Source organism: Mastacembelus armatus, chromosome 7 (genome assembly GCF_900324485.2).
Source record: "Mastacembelus armatus chromosome 7, fMasArm1.2, whole genome shotgun sequence".
Lineage (NCBI taxonomy): Eukaryota > Metazoa > Chordata > Actinopteri > Synbranchiformes > Mastacembelidae > Mastacembelus > Mastacembelus armatus.
The window spans coordinates 10,806,887-10,827,404 of record NC_046639.1 but is presented as its reverse complement, the minus strand read 5'-3'; the positions used below and the strand labels follow the sequence as shown (position 1 = coordinate 10,827,404).

Below are 20,518 nucleotides of genomic sequence, written 5' to 3'. Positions count from 1 at the left end.
TAAAAGGCAGTGTCCTCTCAACATCTCACAACCACTTAGATTTAGGATTTTTTATTTGAAGGGTCTGGTGATATTTCTTCTGAAAGTCAATCAAATGACTCAAGAGTCCCAAAAATGAGTACAAGTACATACAAGATGTCTACAAACAGATGGCAATGAGTGAAGCATAGTAACTGCTAAAACACATAAAATGACATGGGCTTGTACTAATTTTGCGGTATTACTATGTTGGTACTTTTACTTAATAATCGCAACTGTTTCCCCCATTATAGCCTACATATTATTAGTAGTATTATGATTTTCCCATATGTTGGCAGAGTTCTTTAGAAAGATGACGTTAGTCGACACCCTGACGTTTTGCGTGGTGAAGACGTCATTAGACACGCCCTCCCCGCTGACAAGAAACATTAGCGTCCAGACATTAGCTAGCGCTACTGGGAGCCAGACAACACTGTTTTTTTTAAAGTCTTACACGTTATCCTGGTTTGGCCCATAGACGTTTTTCGAATATGGTCTGTGGCGGTTTTACCTGCTCCAAAAATGCGCTCTGTTCTCTGAATGTGGTTTACATGGTGAGTGTACATAATGCTGTGTTTTAGCTATCTGCATTAGCTTAGGTTAACTAGCTTCTGAATGATCTAGCCTGGCTAGTTTTAGCTGGCGATTAAGCTATAGCGCAGAGGAAATTTCTGACGATTTCGTAATTTGTCTCACATGCCTCCGTTGTCACTTTGAAGAGCGTTATTGGTATGTACTCCATTCTGATAGTTATTCATTCAAGCTTTCACTTTGTAATGTAAATGGTATGACTAGATGGTAATGTTGAAAATAGCTAGCGTTAGTTCTTCTAGCATGTAAGCTAATTTTAGCTAGCCTGTTAGCTATCGCCATTATCTTTAACGAAGATAGCTGCCGTTAGCCTGGATGTGATGTGGTTGACCAGCAATGCTTTAATCGTTTATCTTCCGCAGATCCTCTCTTATTAGTCACCGGTGATCAAATCATATGTGTGTGCCTGCTATAGTGACAGTCATGAGAGCTGTGATGAGCAACATGTTGGCTTCACTATAAACTCAGTGTAAGCTAATGGACAAATGAAACCCAGTCCAGCCGCTAGACATTTCATTTGTAAATGAAGATGTTTCATGAAGATCACAGAGCAGAGAAGCTTAATTCAATGGGTTGTGGTGGTGTGTTATTTTGTTGTTTTCTCTTTCAGTTACAGTATTATGCAAGCATTTTTGTAAAAGGATATCTGCAGGTTTTAAAACTTCAATAAAACTACTGATTTCAGTTTCTCAAAAAGTCCTTTAATGTTGATAGAGTTTTATGTTTCATTTATGAAGGTCCTGGAAGTTTTTAGTAGCATACATTAAACTATTGTATGCTACAACAATTTTTTAAAAATGTTCATCAGAACTGGTCTGAAGACTTTCAGATGTCGTTGTCGTAGATATCCAATGTTCATATGTAGTCTCAATTCATACGCAGACATTTAATAAAAAGGTTCATCTTAATTATTTATTAGTTATTCCTTCCTCCTGTTAATTTATTCTTAATTTTTTTGCTGCTTATCCAAGTATATGCTATGATTAATTATTAATTCATGCAATTATTATGACAGTAAAGACATTATCTGTACTGATTTTTCATACTTAGGTGATATGAATGGGCAATAGGTATGACTGCCCTTTGTGTGTTATTACAAAGGCTGTAAAAAGTCTTACATTCATGAACCCCTGTTGAGCGTTGAGTAAAAAAACAGCTTGATTTTATCCATCTTGCTCACTTTTTACCTTCTGTCATATTTACAGGGAGGCAAAGTGTGTGCTTTATGAAGACGTGAGCAAAGTTGGCACTGCATAGGATCCTGCTGTTTTAACACACAGCAAGGCAGAGAGCTCGCTGTCCCAGTTGACTCAGTGCTAAAATAAACATGCACAACCTAATAAAGAAACAGTGCAGTGTGAAATCACCAGAGATGCGATGCGACAGCACAAATGATTACAGATTTTAACACATAATTTCATAAGCATTTTTTGTAGATGGTGTTTAAAAGTAGCTGAGGAAACATGACATCAATGGACTTAGAGTTTTGGAAATCATAATTTTCTGGTCTATTTATGTGTTTTTCTGTGGCTATTGCTCCCCTGAACTTAACATGGGCCTCTCAGCGACCTAAGCAGTGTTTACAGGATAAGTGGTGGTGGTGTTAGCCATGTGACATGCTTGGTTCCATTAGATTAACCCTTCCTCAGCTGACGGTGGTTAACTTCCATTCCTTTGCTCCTTGCAGCTGGTTGGGCTGCTGCTGATTGGAGTAGCAGCATGGGGCAAAGGGTTTGGCTTGGTGTCAAGCATCCATATCATAGGAGGGGTCATCGCAGTGGGCGTCTTTCTGCTGCTCATTGCCTTTGTAGGACTCATCGGAGCAATACACCACCACCAAGTCATGCTTTTCTTTGTATCCTTTTTCTTTACTGGCTAAATATCTGGCAGTGATGTGCAAGTTCACAAATGATTTTTGGGTCAGTAGTTAGTGATTCAAAAATGGGTGAATGTGTGAATGTGTTGCAGTTTTGCCACATTGCTGCACAGTTGTTTCTTTGACCTCTTGCTCCTAGTACATGGTCATTCTTTTCATCGTTTTCCTGTTTCAATTTGGAGTTTCCTGTTCCTGCCTAGCAATGAACCGTGGGCAGCAGGTGAGGCAAACATAGGAAAATATATTAAACTCTGCATAAATATTGTATGCTTTTCTGACTCTTTATAATAAACTATATTTTAATGGATTTATTTGCTTTTCCAGGAGGCACTTCTAAATTCTGCTTGGAGAATCTTGGAAAACAAAACCAAGGCAGACCTGGAGAGCCAGTTAAACTGCTGTGGGCTGCTCAACGTCACCGCCAACCGAGCACAGTTTGATCAGGATTTGCAAAACTGCCCTGCTGTAAGTCTCAAATATTCAATTTTCATTCTTATATTCTCCAGGAAGCAAAAATATTTTATTCCTTAACCAAAAGCCTGCTTTAACAGCAAAGATGCATATTTGAATCCCTGCAGAAATGAAATTGTTTGTGTTTCTGCTTCATTTAGATTAACTTTAAATATAATGTTTTAATTGTTCACTTCCATTGTAGATAGATATTGCAGCAATGTCCCACTGACTAAAAGTCATTTTAACTTTTCTTTTAACCAGAATTGGTCAAAAGTAGGCCACGAATTGTAGTTTTTAGAATAGATTTTGATGGCTAATACTGGTTTAGCTCACGAACAGTTGACTCATAGTGCTTCAGACTAGGCCGTTGTTTTATTATAATTTGTTTCATAACAGTTATGCAAAAAGAACAGCGTTTGTTTCACCTGTGGGGATATGATGCTAAATCATGCAACAGAGGCACTGAAGATCCTTGGGGGTGTCGGACTCTTTTTCAGCTTTACGGAGGTGAGTATCTGTTCTGTAGCAACTTATCATTCAGTAATATAAAGTCTTATATTGTAAGTCTCTGAAAGAAAAGAACAGGGTAAATTTAGTGTTAAAGTTGCACACTAACTGCACTGATGGCTGTATTTATTAAGATGAACCTTTATTTGCCCCACAACAGGAAAATTTTAAATGTTATAGCAGGAAAGGGTAGAGCACAAGATAAAAAAAAATAGCAGCAATAAAAATAAGAAAGAACCAGCAAGATATTTACAGTAAAAACACAATTAAAATAAAATAAAACTGCAAGATTTTTTTGCCTTTATAGCTCTGGAATCAAGCTAAGCATTAACTTTAATTTTTTCTTTTCTTTTTGTTGCTAAATGCAATAAATTCTGTCTTGTCTTATTTAATTGAATCCGGCAATTACTTGCTCTAAGCCCTACTAGTTTGAATCTAAAGGACCATACTCACTAGGTGTAGGGGCTAAGAAAATCTGGGTGTTGTTTGCGTAGCTGTGATGTTAATGGCATATATGAGTTGACCCAGAAGGGAGCATGTACAGGTTGAATAACAGCTGTCCAAGAATAAAACCCTGGGGGACTACATGTCGGTGTGATTCATTATGGTCACCAGTGGAAACAATAAAGCCCCTGCCTTTGAGATATAAACCTGAAACAACTGAGGATGGTTCATGATAATTTCACTCACTGTTCCAGTCTGTTAAAACAGATTTTATGATCTGTGGTTTCAAAGGTAGCACCAAGAAGCAAGTGTCACCAAAACTGATAGTCATGTAACACTTCAAAATCTGTCCTAAAGACCCTTTTCATTCAAAAAGAAACAAAAACAGCTTTTGCAACAATTTTTCCAGAAAAACAAAAAAACAGATGCCATTAGCGATGCTGTAGCAGTTAATCCAATAGGATAAATAGGGTTTTATCTTTTTCAAACAAGGTGTGATGGAAGAGAAAAAGTGTGCTTCATATGTCTTGTCATGCTTTCATCACCCAGACCTAGTGCACATACAGTATCTCACAGAAGTGAGTACACCCCTCACATTTTTGTAAATAATTTATCATATCTTTTCATGTGACAAAACTGAAGAAATGACACTTTGCTACAATGTAAAGTAGTGAGTGTACAGCTTGTATAACAGTATAAATTTGCTGTCCCCACAAAATAACTCAGCACACAGCCATTAATGGCTAAACCGCTGGCAACAAATGTGAGTACACCCCTAAGTGAAAATGTCCAAATTGGGCCCAAAGTGTCAATATTTTGTGTGACCACCATTATTTCCCAGCATTGCCATAACCCTCTTGGGCATGGAGTTCCATGATGACATCACAGAGCTGGTGGATGTTAGAGACCTTGCACTCTTCCACCTTCCGTTTGAGGATGCCCCACAGATGCTCAATATGGTTTAGGTCTGGGGACATGATTGGCCAGTCCATCACCTTTACCCTCAGCTTCTTTAGCAAGGCAGTGGTCATCTTGGAGGTGTGTTTGGGGTTGTTACCATGCTGGAATACTGCCCTGTGGCCCAGTCTCCGAAGGGAGGGGATCATGCTCTGCTTCAGTATGTCACAGTACATGTTGGCATTCATGGTTCCTTCAATGAGCTGTAGCTCCTCAGTGCCGGCAGCACTCATGCAGCCCCATGAAACAATAAATCAGCACACCGTGACACTCCCACCACCATTCTTGACTGTAGGCAAGACACACTGTTCTTTGTACTCCTCACCTGGTTGTCGCCAGGCACACTTGACACCATCTGAACTAAATAAGTTTATCTTGGTCTCATCAGACCACAGGACACGGTTCCAGTAATCCATGTCCTTAGTCTGCTTGTCTTCAGCAAACTGTTTGCGGGCTTTCTTGTGCATCATCTTTAGAAGAGGCTTCCTTCTGGGACGATAGCCATGCAGACCAATTTGATGCAGTATGCGGCGTATGGTTTGAGCACCGACAGGCACCCACCCCTTAAACCTCTGCAGCAATGCTGGCAGCACTCCTACGTCTATTTCCCAAAGACAACCTCTGGATATGACACTGAGCATGTGCACTCAACTTCTTTGGTCGACCATGACAAGGCCTGTTCTGAGTGGAACCTATTTTGTTAAACCGCTGTATGATCTTGGTCACCGTGCTGCAGCTCAGTTTGTAGGTCTAGGCAATCTTCTTATAGCCTAGGCCATCTTTATGTAGAGCAACAATCCTTTTTTTCAGATCCTCTGAGAGTTCTTTGCCATGAGGTGCCATGTTGAACTTCCAGTGACCGGTATGAGAGACTGAGAGCAATAACACCAAATTTAACACACCTGCTCCCCTTTCACACCTGAGACCTTGTAACACTAACGAGTCACATGACACCAGGGAGGGAAAATGGCTAAATTGGGCCCAATTTGGACATTTTCACTTAGGGGTGTATTCACTTTTGTTGCCAGCTCACCCATGGTGCGGATCCGCTCCAATATTTGTATGTCAAGATATGTCACAAAAAGATCGTCGGAAAATGTGTATACAGTCTAAAAAATTTTATGTCCAATAAAACCTTAAAGTCTCACGATTCAAATGGCATAAAGCAATTTTGGATTGAATAATCACAGCGACTACAGTTTCTTAATATTTAACAAAAGTACAAATACAGTACAATACGCTGCTCCTTACCTTTCTGTGGCGTTAGATCATATGTGTACTCAAATATGGAGTGTCGCATATCGTTTTGTTCGTTAGAATCCATAGAACAAAGTGCACCCATGTTTTAGTCCAAAAGACGTAATATTGTACAATAAATCCATCGTCCTCCTCATAAAAAGCTGTAAACCACTTCGTTTTACGGCTGATTTGTCCGTTTATTCAATCAAGTTTGACATAGCAAGCTTCTGTGAATCACATGAGGCCTCAATCAAACCTGTTTGTTATGTTTCACAGCGTCACTAACGGTAAAACCAATAGAATTCACATCCTCAGAGAAACTCCCAGTCAGGGGGCATAGTCTAACTTCGACTTCGACACTGGGCAAACAGCGCTTGACGCTAGAGGGGGAGGGGAGTCATATTTCACATTTTACAGCGCGCCGATAGAAAACTGGGACGCTTTTGCTTCAAACGACACCAAGGTCGTCAATATAACTCTTAAAATGTAAGAACAACAGCTAGTTTAATTTAGCTACGTGTTGTTCGGCCGTATGCAAAAAAAGGGGCGGGGTAGACAACAGGTTAATGGCTGTGTGTTGAGTTATTTTGAGGGGACAGCAAATTTACACTGTTATACAAGCTGTACACTCACTACTTTACATTGTAGCAAAGTGTCATTTCTTCAGTGTTGTCACATGAAAAGATATGATAAATTATTTACAAAAATGTGAGGGGTGTACTCACTTCTGTGAGATACTGTACATGTTTATAATGCACGTTTTTTCCTGATAGAGTGTTGGTGTTGGAGCAGTGTGTGAATGCTGAGATTTTCAAATATTTCTGCATCTAGTATAATATTAGTACCAGCACACAGCACACCTGGTACTACTGTTTGTGTGTGTGTGCTATGTACAGTGGGTACGGAAAATATTCAGACCCCTTTAAATTTTTCACTCTTTGTGTCATTGCAGCCATTTGCCAAAATCAAAAAAGTTCATTTTATTTCTCATTAATGTACACTCAGCACCCCATCTTGACAGAAAAAACCAGAAATGTAGAAATTTTTGTAAATTTATTAAAAAAGAAAAACTGAAATATCCCATGGTCATAAGTATTCAGACCCTGTGCTCAGTATTGAGTAGAAGCACCCTTTTGAGCTAGTACAGCCATGAGTCTTCTTGGGAATGATGAAGTTTTTCACACCTGGATTTGGGGATCCTCTGCCATTCTTCCTTGCAGATCCTCTCCAGTTCTGTCAGGTTGGATGGTGAACGTTGGTGGACAGCCATTTTCAGGTCTCTCCAGAGATGCTCAATTGGGTTTAGGTCAGGGCTCTGGCTGGGCCAGTCAAGAACTGTCAGAGTTGTTCCGAAGCCACTCCTTTGTTATTTTAGCTGTGTGCTTAGGGTCATTGTCCTGTTGAAAGGTGACCCTTCGGCCCAGTCAGAGGTCCTGAGCACTCTGGAAGAGGTTTTCTTCCAGGATATCTCTGTACTTGGCTGCATTTATCTTTCCTTCAATTGCAACCAGTCGTCCAGTCCCTGCAGCTGAAAAACACCCCCACAACATGATGCTCCCACCACCATGTTTCACTACAGGGATTGTATTGGACAGGTGATGAGCAGTGCCTGGTTTTCTCCACACATACCGCTTAGAATTAACGCCAAAAAGTTCAATCTTGGACTCATCAGACCAGAGAATCTTATTTCTCATAGTCTGGGTGTCCTTCATGTGTCTTTTGGCAAACTCTATGCAGGCTTTCATGTGTCTTGCACTGAGGAGAGGCTTCCGTCGGGCCACTCTACCATAAAGCCCCGACTGGTAGAGGGCTGCAGTGATAGTTGACTTTGTGGAACTTTCTCCCATCTCCCTAGTGCATCTCTGGAGCTCAGCCACAGTGATCTTTGGGTTCTTCTTTACCTCTCTCACCAAGGCTCAGTTTGGCTGGACGGCCAGGTCTAGGAAGAGTTCTGGTCGTCCCAAACTTTTTCCATTTGAGGATTATGTAGGGCACTGTGCTCTTAGGAACCTTGAGTGCTGCAGAAATTCTTTTGTAACCTTGGTCAGATCTGTGCCTTGCCACAATTCTGTCTCTGAGCTCCTTGGGCAGTTCCTTCGACCTCATGATTCTCATTTGCTCTGACATGCACTGTGAGCTGTAAGGTCTTATATAGACAGGTGTGTGCCTTTCCTAATCAAGTCCAATCAGTTTAATTAAACACAGCTGGACTCCAATGAAGGAGCAGAACCATCTCAAGGAGGATCAGAAGAAATGGACAGCATGTGAGTTAAATATGAGTGTCACTGTAAAGGGTCTGACCATGTGATATTTCAGTTTTTCTTTTTTAATAAATTTGCAAAAATTTCTACGTTTTTGTTTTTTTCTGTCAAGATGGGGTGCTGAGTGTACATTAATGAGAAATAAAATGAACTTTTTTGATTTTGGCAAATGGCTGCAATGACACAAAGAGTGAAAAATTTAAAGGGGTCTGAATATTTTCCGTACCCACTGTAACTATGTTGATAGTTATTTTTGCAACTTTCAAAAGCTCCTCTAGAGCTGCAGAAGACATTACCCAACTGCTTTCACAGACTGAAACAAAGCACTCATGCTTTTTTTTTTTTTAATTACGACATTTACTGAGCAGTGTTGTTAGATTAAATTGCACTCTCATTATTTGCACTCAGACTAGAAATTACTTCTATAGTAACACTATACACTACAGTTTTTTTTTTTTTAAGATTAAAAAAAAAAAGTTGTGTATTCTCTCTTTGCACCAACAAATACAGCTGAGTAGAGATCTCCATCAGTTAACCCAGTAATTTTTTTTCACTGACTAAACACGAATGATTTGGTACACAGCACAGGAGTAAGATAATATGGAGAAAATGGGATCATATGCTGAGATTTAGTTAGTTAGATAGATAGATACTTTATTCATCCCCCATGAGGGGAAATTCAGAATATTTGCAAATATTTTTATCCATCGTTACCTTCAGTATGATTCTAAATTCAAACTATTTTATTTATCCTTTTTTTACATCCATGTTGTGTGTAATCCTTCACTCACAGATTCTCGGAGTGTGGCTTGCTGTGCGCTACAGAAACCAGAAGGATCCACGAGCAAACCCGAGTGCTTTCCTATAGTCTGTTCCACGTACACAGTACAGAGCCGCAGAGGCAGATTCAGACACACTGGTACACATAGAATCATGCACATCTAGAGGCATATTTTACAGAGCCACAACAACACAGAATGGACAAGCGCACACAGTACCTGACAAACACTGAGAAACAAAAACACACCTTCACCTGAGATTGAGAAGCAAAAACAACATCCACGTGTCCAGAATTTTTTGCTAGAGCTCAAGCTGGAAGACCTGGATACTTATGTATGAAGGGATGACTTGTAGTACCAAGAAGCATGACTTGTTGGACGCAGCCTTGATTTAAGTACCAGATCTTCTGATTGTTGGCCTGCTAGTTTTCAACTATGTAACAAGTGATGAGACATCTCTGCATGTGTACTACACCAGACAAACAAACTTTGTTGATTTCATTACACGCACCAACCAAATGACTTTGTGGTGTCCAACAGATAGCTTGTATGCACCTTGAAACTTGCCCCTTGTCTCCAATGTAGCGCCACCACTTAGTGACAAATATATTACCCTGGTCTGTGCAATCAGTGATGTGTAGAACACGTCCAGTGTAATGAGAGCGTCGGCTCAATGAGGTGGAAAGAAAACAGCGACCTACTGGATTTGTAAAGTAGTTTTTGAAATGTATGTATGTTTTTGTCACATGCCATGAAATGAAAGGTTTAGATTCAAGTTCAGATAGATTTTATGTATTGTAGTTGCTAGTTCAATTCGGTTTCAAATACTTATGAACTGTAACTGAGCCAACTAACTTTTAACAGTCGGAGATATTGGGATGCCAATGGACTGCAGCGTTGATGTTGTACATAATAAATAAAGTAGTTCACAGTTCATTCTCATTGGGTTTGTCGTGTAGTTGCCCCTCTAGTTTTGAGGTTTACCTGCATAGTTGAGGTCTTTTGAGAGCCATAATAATCCACCCTTTATGTATTTATGTATGTTTGTGTTGCATAGTGGTGTGGCTTAGAATAGATTTTGATAGTAAAAAAAAAAAAAAAAGTCGATTTAAGTACGCACCATTATCTCCTGTGTAACTGGACAAAAATCACAGAAATATAAACATTACATGCCGTTTGATTTAAAGTAATTGGGTGAAGTTGGCCAAAACTGTTTATTGCAACCCCAGTTTTGGTTTTATGTTTTTAATTGTGAAGATGTGTGCTTGGTTGCAATTATTACTTTGTCTTTCATTTTAATATTTTAAAAACAGGTATTCTTTTGTGGAGTTATTTTGTGTGATTGTATTCGCTGTTGCCATTTAACTCTTTTTGTTCATCAGTGTTAAATGCTTGTATAAACTTGTTAAATATTTTCAGGATCTATTTAAGTTAAGATTGATGATGCACATCAGGCTAAAGTCACATTGTAGTTTTGATTGTCATTTTTAATGTTGTTTGACATTTCTTGTTAATTCACTGCTTCTTAATTATTTCCTCTAAGAACTAACACAAACTGTAGTTACATGTCTTACTTGAACCTGTCAACATCGCTGAAAATGGGTTTCCTGCTGCTGGTTTGGAGTTGTAGATGGTGTAAACAAACATTTTGACAGATAGTAACCATTAATCCATTATGCCATATATTACATCTCACTTTGAATTTGTGTGCACTTGTTATTCAAATGTATCTTGAATTTTTGAGACTTAATTTTCCAAATAATAAAACCTCAAATTGGGAACTGTTTCACATGAATTATCGTTTCAAGTCATAGATTTGGACATGCTTTCCCGATTAATTAAATGAGCGATGTGGTGTAGACTATGCATTTGTGAATGTCTCTTAAAATGCACCCTAAATGGCATGATGTTATGTAATGTCTGACCTGACGGGGAGATGAATTTATTTTGGGGTCTATGTGAAGCAGCTATTTAAGGATTGTGGGACAGAATTGACACCACAAATTTTTTTTATTCATGTATCTGCAGATTTTTAAATATCCTAAGCAGTGATTCAAGTTTCATTTTAAAAAAAGCTTTAGAAATGTTTTAATATTTCATTTAAATGTTATTCTAGTCTGCTGTAAGCAGTTATGTCTAGCATAATCTGACTGGGAAATTCCCATAACTGTTGTTACTGACTTGGAATCCTAAGTTTGTTTTTTGCTTAATTCATCCATCTATTTATCCATCCATTTCTGTTGTTAATCCAGTTCCTGGTCATGTTCAGCAATTTAATCTATTAGGAATATAATAAAGTAATGACAAAAGTGAAACAAATGCAAATACATTGACCTTAATTCATATAGCAATAGATAAATGTCAGAATGGCAGTATGACCTTTTAACAGTTTTGCAGTTTTACCCAATGCAGTTTTTAAATTGCATTGGGGATTTAAAATCTCTTAGTAACTTGATAAATCATACTTTAACTCTGTCTACCTTTCACCACATGATGGCAGTACAGAGTCTGCAGCTGCCATTTCTTTTTCTACTATTCACTGTCATTTAAGCCCTGCTCTCACAATGGGTAAATACCTCAAGACAAGCAAGGACTTTATGACTACTGTCATATACATTAATTGCATCCAAATTGGAAGTGGATAGCATCAAAATGTCAGGTGTAAAATTAATTTTCCCAAACAGTGGTTTTGACTCCCTGTGATATTCTTTCAGAAGGCCATTAATCCCTTCAGCTGGGATGGGTAGAGCAATGTAAGGGTGGGTGGGGGCTGAGTGAGAGGAGAGCAGAAGAAGAGCTCAAGTACATTCTGATAAAGGAATTGTCACAGCACGCAAGGAAATAATTCTGATACTTTTCAACCAAAGTTGTCCTAAATGAGAATAAACTGCTTCTTTGCCTTTATCCTAATGACCATTTTCAGTCACCATCAGCCCCCCTTCACAAAAGATGTGACCTAATCCCTGGTGCTGCATGCACACTGCCATGGAGCACCTGCAGGTTCACTTTCCTGAGATGCGGGGACATTTATGTAAGTAAAATGTGCCTGATAAGGGCTTTCCGGTGGCCAGAGACCAGCATTTTGGAAACTGCACCACATATCACATCCCCTATCCTGTCAGCGTGCTCTCCTAAGGGCCCAAAGCCAGTCCCCACCCTGTGATGCATGTCCATATGCCGGGTGTATTAGCTTGGAGAAGCTGTGGAGAATCGCACCAACAGGGATGGCCATCTGTCCTCTTACAGATATAGCATGGGCTCTGCAAGCGCATGAAGGCAGGATCCTAAAACATGTGGCTGATTATATCACAGCATTGTGTTTTACAAGGTTTGTCCTATAGGCAGAAGAAGTTATGTATAGCCTTTCAGCATGAGGTATGATAAGGCAGCATCAGTAGGTACCAGTACATTGTTTCTTTTAATATGTATAATTATAGTGGTTAGGCTGCATCAGATCCCCGTGACTCTGGTTAAGGAGTAAGCGGGTATAGATGATGGATGGATTATAGTGGTGGAAAATGTTTATTTTACTAAAGTAGCACAAGTGGCCAAAAATGATAGAGCAAAGATAAACATGAAGCCATAAATAAATTAAACGTAATAGTACAACAGTTAGGAGGTATTTATGGGACCATATGGAGGTACAGTCAGTTTGGTCCAGAGGAATGTTTTTCAGTGAAATATGTTGTTTTCTCTAGTGGTGTCAAATCATTGTATTGCAAACATACATTATATTATATTTGTTATATAAGTCATTTTCCTGGGTCTACAAAGCACACTGAGAGTCACTGTACCAGAGTCAAATTTCTTTAGTGTTCAATATACCTGACCAATAAAACTGATTCTGATCATTTTAATCTTCATTCATTATATCCAGAGATTCTACTATTTATACTTACATTTTCATCTTTCTTAACTACTTAGGATTCAAATTACAGTGGGTACGGAAGGTATTCAGACCCCTTTAGATTTTTCACTCTTTGTGTCATTGCAGCCATTTGCCAAAATCAAAAAAGTTCATTTTATTTCTCATTAATGTACACTCAACACCCCATCTTGACAGAAAAAAACAGAAATGTCGAAATTTTTGCAAATTTATTAAAAAAGAAAAACTGAAATATCACATGGTCATAAGTATTCAGACCCTTTGCAGTGACACTCATATTTAACTCACATGCTGTCCATTTCTTCTGATCCTCCTTGAGATGGTTCTGCTCCTTCATTGGAGTCTAGCTGTGTTTAATTAAACTGATTGGACTTGATTAGGAAAGGCACACACCTGTCTATATAAGACCTTACAGCTCACAGTGCATGTCAGAGCAAATGAGAATCATGAGGTCGAAGGAACTGCCCAAGGAGCTCAGAGACAGAATTGTGGCAAGGCACATATCTGGCCAAGGTTACAAAAGAATTTCTGCAGCACTCAAGGTTCCTAAGAGCACAGTGCCCTCCATAATCCTCAAATGGAAAAAGTTTGGGACGACCAGAACTCTTCCTAGACCTGGCCGTCCAGCCAAACTGAGCAATCGTGGGAGAAGAGCCTTGGTGAGAGAGGTAAAGAAGAACCCAAAGATCACTGTGGCTGAGCTCCAGAGATGCACTAGGGAGATGGGAGAAAGTTCCACAAAGTCAACTATCACTGCAGCCCTCCACCAGTCGGGGCTTTTTGGCAGACTGGCCCGACGGAAGCATCTCCTCAGTGCAAGACACATGAAAGCCCGCATAGAGTTTACCAAAAAACACATGAAGGACTCCCAGACTATGAGAAATAAGATTCTCTGGTCTGATGAGACCAAGATTGCACTTTTTGGCGTTAATTCTAAGCCGTATGTGTGGAGAAAACCAGGCACTGCTCATCACCTGCCCAATACAATCCCTACAGTGAAACATGGTGGTGGGAGCATCATGTTGTGGGAGTGTTTTTCAGCTGCAGGGGCAGGACGACTGGTTGCAATTGAAGTAAAGATGAATGCGGCCAAGTACAGAGATATCCCGGAAGAAAACCTCTTCCAGAGTGCTCAGGATCTCAGACTGGGCCGAAGGTTCACCTTTCAACAGGACAATGACCCTAAGCACACAGCTAAAATAACAAAGGAGTGGCTTCGGAATAACTCTGTGACCGTTCTTGACTGGCCCAGCCAGAGCCCTGACCTAAACCCAATTGAGCATCTCTGGAGAGACCTGAAAATGGCTGTCCACCAACGTTCACCATCCAACCTGACAGAACTGGAGAGGATCTGCAAGGAAGAATGGCAGAGGATCCCCAAATCCAGGTGTGAAAAACTTGTTGCATCATTCCCAAGAAGACTCATGGCTGTAATAGCTCAAAAGGGTGCTTCTACTCAATACTGAGCACAGGGTCTGAATACTTATGACCATGTGATATTTCAGTTTTTCTTTTTTAATAAATTTACAAAAATTTCTACATTTCTGTTTTTTTCTGTCAAGATGGGGTGCTGAGTGTACATTAATGAGAAATAAAATGAACTTTTTTGATTTTGGCAAATGGCTGCAATGACACAGAGTGAAAAATTTAAAGGGGTCTGAATACTTTCTGTACCCACTGTATATAGAAGTAGAAAAGGGTAAATTGACTTTTTACTTAAGCAGCAGGTAGCAATACCCTGCCCTGCATTAAAACGCCTATTAACATTGGCACACAGAAGTATTATCAGCAAATATTAGATTGTTTACAGGTACTTAAATATCAAAAGTAGGCTAAAAGCTCTTGCATTGCAGAAAAATTGCCCCTATAGCTGATGCATTGTACTATTAGATTGTTAATGCTGATGCTTAAAACATTTTACAGCTGTTCAATTTTCTATCACTGTTTCCATTTGTGCTAATCAGTTCCCATATAGAAACAGGAAATATGTTTCTTACAATAGCTACATCATGAAGGTGAAGGTACTTCATCAGTAGTATGTCCTCTGACATAGGGAACAAGATCACTGATGATAAACTGTCTAGTTTTAATGGGTCTGTATGTGGATCTAGATTCTTCTTCCAGCTCTATGAGGACAAACAGGAAGGCACATCATTCTCATCAGTGAGGGGAGACAAACAGTTCAATATGGTCCATCAATAATGAAACAGAGTAGAGCTGCACGTTGTTAGTCCTCAGATGGAAGAGCAGTACAGGTGATGGAGGGAGTTATTTGGAGCATTCAATCTTAAAGTGGTATTTCACTTTAATAATTCCATTCTTTTAAATTCTTCTACATCCTTTTGAATTAAAATCTCATTCTTTGGTTTTGGGAGTCAGATTTATGCTTTCTTCTTACCAAGGGAGAAGTATTCAGATCATTTATTTAAGTAAAAGTAGAGTAAGTCCTTCTTTCAACTAAGTATAAAGTAAGTACAAAGTGGTAAATGGTAACATAGTAAAGTACCTGACAATTGTATTTCACAGTTTTTGAGTAAACATATACTTACTTTCTACCACTGCTTCTTACATCATGTGTTTCAGTATTAATATGGAGCCCCGGGAGGAACTTGTGCAGTAACAATAGGGGCAGAACCATATGATTACTTACACTGAAATCTGACAACTATCATGTTTTCATTTACAGTAGGAAAGATAAATTAGAGGGTCTGCGAGATCATTAATGCCACAGGAAAGAAGAAGAAACAGTGTTGTTATACACAGATTTGGTTTCATAGTTTGAACTAGAGTGTATGTATGTGTGTGTATTATTGAACTGAAGATACAGTGGGTACGGAAAGTATTCAGACCCCTTTAAATTTTTCACTCTTTGTGTCATTGCAGCCATTTGCCAAAATCAAAAAAGTTCATTTTATTTCTCATTAATGTACACTCAACACCCCATCTTGACAGAAAAAAACAGAAATGTAGAAATTTTTGCAAATTTATTAAAAAAGAAAAACTGAAATATCACATGGTCATAAGTATTCAGACCCTGTGCTCAGTATTGAGTAGAAGCACCCTTTAGTACAGCCATGAGTCTTCTTGGGAATGATGCAACAAGTTTATCACACCTGGATTTGGGGATCCTCTGCCATTCTTCCTTGCAGATCCTCTCCAGTTCTGTCAGGTTGGATGGTGAACGTTGGTGGACAGCCATTTTCAGGTCTCTCCAGAGATGCTCAATTGGATTTAGGTCAGGGCTCTGGCTGGGCCAGTCAAGAACGGTCACAGAGTTGTTCTGAAGCCACTCCTCTGTTATTTTAGCTGTGTGCTTAGGGTCTGTCCAGGGATGTACCCCACCTCTTGGCCAGTGTCAGCTGGGATTGGCCTAGCTTACACATCAGGTTTCATGTGCTATTAAAAACATCCGCATAGGTGGGCACATATCGAGCAGGTGTTTGTAACGAATCCATGGGTCCATAGGGGCACATGTGCACAAAGAACCAGGCAGGTGTGATGGCTCAAACATTTGAACATTTTTTATAAAAGTTAGCAAATAGACTAAACATAGCTAAAGAATGACCAGTTGAAATAGATAAGTAAACAGCTGGCTAGTGGTTAAAATAGACTGTTGAAAGTAGTGGAGAGACAGTTGTAACAGAAAGCAAAAAGTAGGTTTAATAGTCATAACATGGTTGAAATTAAAGCACATATATAGTATATGACTAGAAATGATACATAAATAAATACAATAGGTTTTTGATTGAAAGAGCCAAAACAGATTGAAATTTCAGGCTTCTGCCAGCAGTGGTAGTACATCGGTGTGATTTTTGTATGAAAAGATATTGTTATTGATGTTCAATTCTATATAATCAATACTGTTAAAAAGCATCCATCTTAAATTCATAAAAAGGAACACGGCACACACTGACACACAGCAAGGGGTGTCAGTGAAGTGGACTTTGAGGTCATCTGACAGCCTGTGAGGTTACATCAGACAAAAAAAGATCTCATCTATCAAGAAACTGTCTTGAAAGGAGAAAGAAAAGTGAAGCAAAAAAAAAAGATGATTTAAGGAATTCAGGTTTACATAAAGTGATTTCCTGCCATGCAGACATCATCTTATAAATCTGGGGAAAAGCAAGATCAGTCATTTGGATACCCACACCATTACAGACAGACTTTTTTAAAAACGATTACCTCGTTAGCATTTATCACCAACCCTCCCCCCACATGGCATCATCATAAACTAACCCTCCCACACAATTTACCACCATGCAATCATACATTATTTACACTGGCAGTACAATTTATTCCTGTACTAATGCTAATTTGTGTTGGAACAATCATGGGTGTTAGTCTTCTTATGATGTTTATTGTCTGTGCTTTGAAAAAGAACAATGTGAGTTGACTAAATTCACTGTGCTGTTATTGAAGTGGTCAAAAGTCCACTGGCAAATAGTTAGGCTAGTCTCATCCCCCCTCCTTGCACATACATACAATGTTGTATACAAGAACATCAGCATTGCATCTCAAATCAAGTGTTATGCTTAAAATAAATCCATATCTATAAAAAGGAGTGTGTGAAAAATCAATCAAGATCAGTGTGACGGGATTTTGTGGGAAGTGCTGCTATGGAAGAGAATGCACAGTATTAGACAGTGAGCGGCAATGAGGCAGCATCTTCTCTGTAAACTGCAGATTAAAGTGACCTCTGGACCTGCGCCTGCAATGTTTCCCTAATTACCTTATCTTGCCATCCTGATAAACAGCACTGAGATGGTTCTCTCCTGTACACAGCATCATTTACAGCTTCAAAACCTGACACAATGGTATTTGTGGAGTAAATACTGAAGTTTCAGAGAGATTTGTGCTCAGATTTTGGCTTTACTACTGTATATGTCACAGGAGCAGTACAAGCAGGCTTGAGAAATGGGATGCATTGATTTGACTTTTCACCCTTGATGTTTCATCTCATGGACACAGCTGAAACTAAGAACCAAACCAGTACCAGCAGTGTTGGAAGTAGTATTCACATTTTTGATTTAAGTAAGGGTACTAGAAGTAAAAATATCTTACTTAGATAAATAAAGTACATTTTCAGAGTTTAATTAAAATATCAGAAGTAAAAGTCCTAATTATGCAGTATAATAGCTATTGTGAGTGTTTTTCTTTTTATAAATGATATTGTTGTATTACTAGTGGTGGATTGTAGCTGGTTGATTTTAACTTTATAGTTTTGGTTAGTTATATCAATAACATTTTATAAATAATTTCATAAACAGATGATGTGAATGTAAAATGGAACCACAAAGTAACTACAAATGTTAAACATAATAAATGGAAAAGTATAGCATAGACTGGGATATTTAGTAAATTATAAGTATCTTACAACTTGAGTATTTGAGTAGGTGGTACAGTCCAGGCCTGGTTGCAGGTAAGCTTGCTGTATGCCTCAGTCCAGTCTTTTACCTGGATGGCTAAAACCATGGACCAGCAGAACAGTAACTCAAAAGATAAGGAGAAATTTTATTAATAAGTTAGACAAAACCAACTTTAACATTGGCAATACAAATTTAATCAAATGTGTATGCTTCAGTTGATCAATTATGAATTCCAAAACCCAAATTGAATATTGAAATAAAATTGTTTTTACTCAAATGAAAAGCTGTTTGTAACTTAAACCTACATATAAAGTAACCAAGTCCACTCAAAGATGAAAATGGAGATAAATGAAGGCATAAAATAATGGTGTGGCCATCATATCAGTAGTGACAGTAGTCAGTAGTCAAATTGGCATCTGCCTAAGGTGTTGTAGAGCCTAATGACAATGCGGATGAAGGATCTCCTGCATTTTTCAGTCCTGCATTTATGTATGGTAACATAAGGCTATGCCTCTATAGAAAACATCTTGTGTGCAACTATGTGTTATGTTAAGATGTCTTTGAGGAGGCCAGATTAATCATCTAGATAACACTGGAGCACAAAAGAGCTGAAAGAAGATCTTTGGTTTTTGTTGCAGTAACTTATTTTTAAGATATAGTGGACACCAAAATGACACAAAAGCACAGATACTCAAGACCCAAAGAAAAAAAATGACAGGATTTTGTGACTCTGAAAATTATCACACCAGCAGCTACTTTATCTTGAGTGCTTGCACATATTTGAATGAGGAGGTGATGTCAGGTGATGTCACATTGGAACACATATTTAGTCTGAGTCCACTTTTTGCCAGACAAACCTATATTGTTTTGATGGAGCACACTGTGTTGGTATCTCAGCTGCACTGATAGGCTGGAGGATTTAATGCAGATTGCACTAGTTTTGACCAGGTAACTAAAAAGCATTCCTCAAGTACTGTACTGAAGTACAATTTTGTGGCACATAAATACTTCAGTTTTTCTGCAACTTCTACTCAACTACATGTGAAAGGGGAAATATGATTTTATGTACTATGTACAACAGTACATAGTCAAAGTTAGCTCCACATAGACAAATTGTAACCGAGACATTCTGCATAATTACTTTTATGTTTGATACTTTAAGTACATTCGTCTATCCTTAAGTAAAATGTTGTGCAGGGCAGTAACTTGTAATGACGTATTTATAGTGTGTGGCATGGCTACTGCTGCTTAAGTAATTAGTTTAAATACTTATCCCACCACTTGCTACAGCCTACCTAATAAAATTGCAACTGAGTGTATTCCCATAATGGAGTATTTTAGGTTATAATAAGAAAGAGCCACTGTGACCTTCAATTCAATTTCAATTCAATTTTATTTGTATAGCGCCAAATCACAATACAAATCATCTCAAGGCACTTTACAAAAACAAAAAACCCAACAAATCCCTACTGAGCAAGCATTTGGTGACAGTGGAGAGGAAAAACTCCCTTTAACGAAAGAAAAAACCTCCAGCAGAACCGGGCTCAGTTTGGGCAGCTGCCTCGACAGAGAAAAGAACAGCAACAATAAACAACAAATAGACACTGAAGGTTGGTGGGGCCAATAACTGCACATCAGCGATATACAGCTCCCGGACCGGGGACACCTGCCGAAGGTACAGAGAGAGAACAGAGAGAGAACAGAGAGAGAGGGAGCGAGCACAAAATAGGGGAGAGAGAGAGCACAAGGTTAGTGACATTCAAATGCCACTAACAGCTTTAGATTTCATTTTTACACAACAACTTAAGCTATAAAAATTTTATTTTAAAATGTTTTTTCTTACTGATAAATTAAAACTGACTTTGACCATGTGCCACCCCAGAGAAAGTTAGTGGCCATCCAATTTAGAATTGAATCTGCAAAGAGGCTATTCCATAATTCTCTCTTGTTATTAATTAGCCCATGATGAATAGATGTTTAACAGTGACTTGGGCTGGCAGCCAGTGGAGGGATGCAGAAGGGGAGTTATTGTAGCCTGTTGGTACTCTTACTTCAGTAAGTGATCTGAGCACTTCTTCCACATTGCACACAGGTTGTTCTGCACGCTCACATGAACAGAGAGGTCCAGGGCCGGTGTTCAT

General features: G+C 38.8%; 1 protein-coding gene across 1 annotated transcript; it reads left to right on the top strand.

The window, feature by feature from the left end:
- The first annotated feature begins 377 nt into the window (after positions 1-377).
- Positions 378-10,920, top strand: tspan31 (tetraspanin 31). Its single transcript, XM_026332848.1, has 6 exons — positions 378-572; positions 2,297-2,464; positions 2,625-2,705; positions 2,810-2,950; positions 3,335-3,445; positions 9,140-10,920. The coding sequence occupies exons 1-6, from the start codon at positions 510-512 to the stop codon at positions 9,212-9,214; spliced, it is 639 nt and encodes a 212-aa protein (XP_026188633.1). The 5' UTR covers positions 378-509; the 3' UTR covers positions 9,215-10,920.
- The last annotated feature ends 9,598 nt before the right edge of the window (positions 10,921-20,518 follow it).

Excerpts from the sequence above, each read along its gene's own strand:
- tspan31 (XM_026332848.1), top strand. The coding sequence starts at position 510 with ATGGTCTGTGGCGGTTTTACCTGCTCCAAAAATGCGCTCTGTTCTCTG. Across the intron at positions 573-2,296 it reads CTCTGAATGTGGTTTACATG|CTGGTTGGGCTGCTGCTGAT; the intron begins GTGAGTGTACAT and ends TGCTCCTTGCAG. Across the intron at positions 3,446-9,139 it reads TCTTTTTCAGCTTTACGGAG|ATTCTCGGAGTGTGGCTTGC; the intron begins GTGAGTATCTGT and ends CTTCACTCACAG.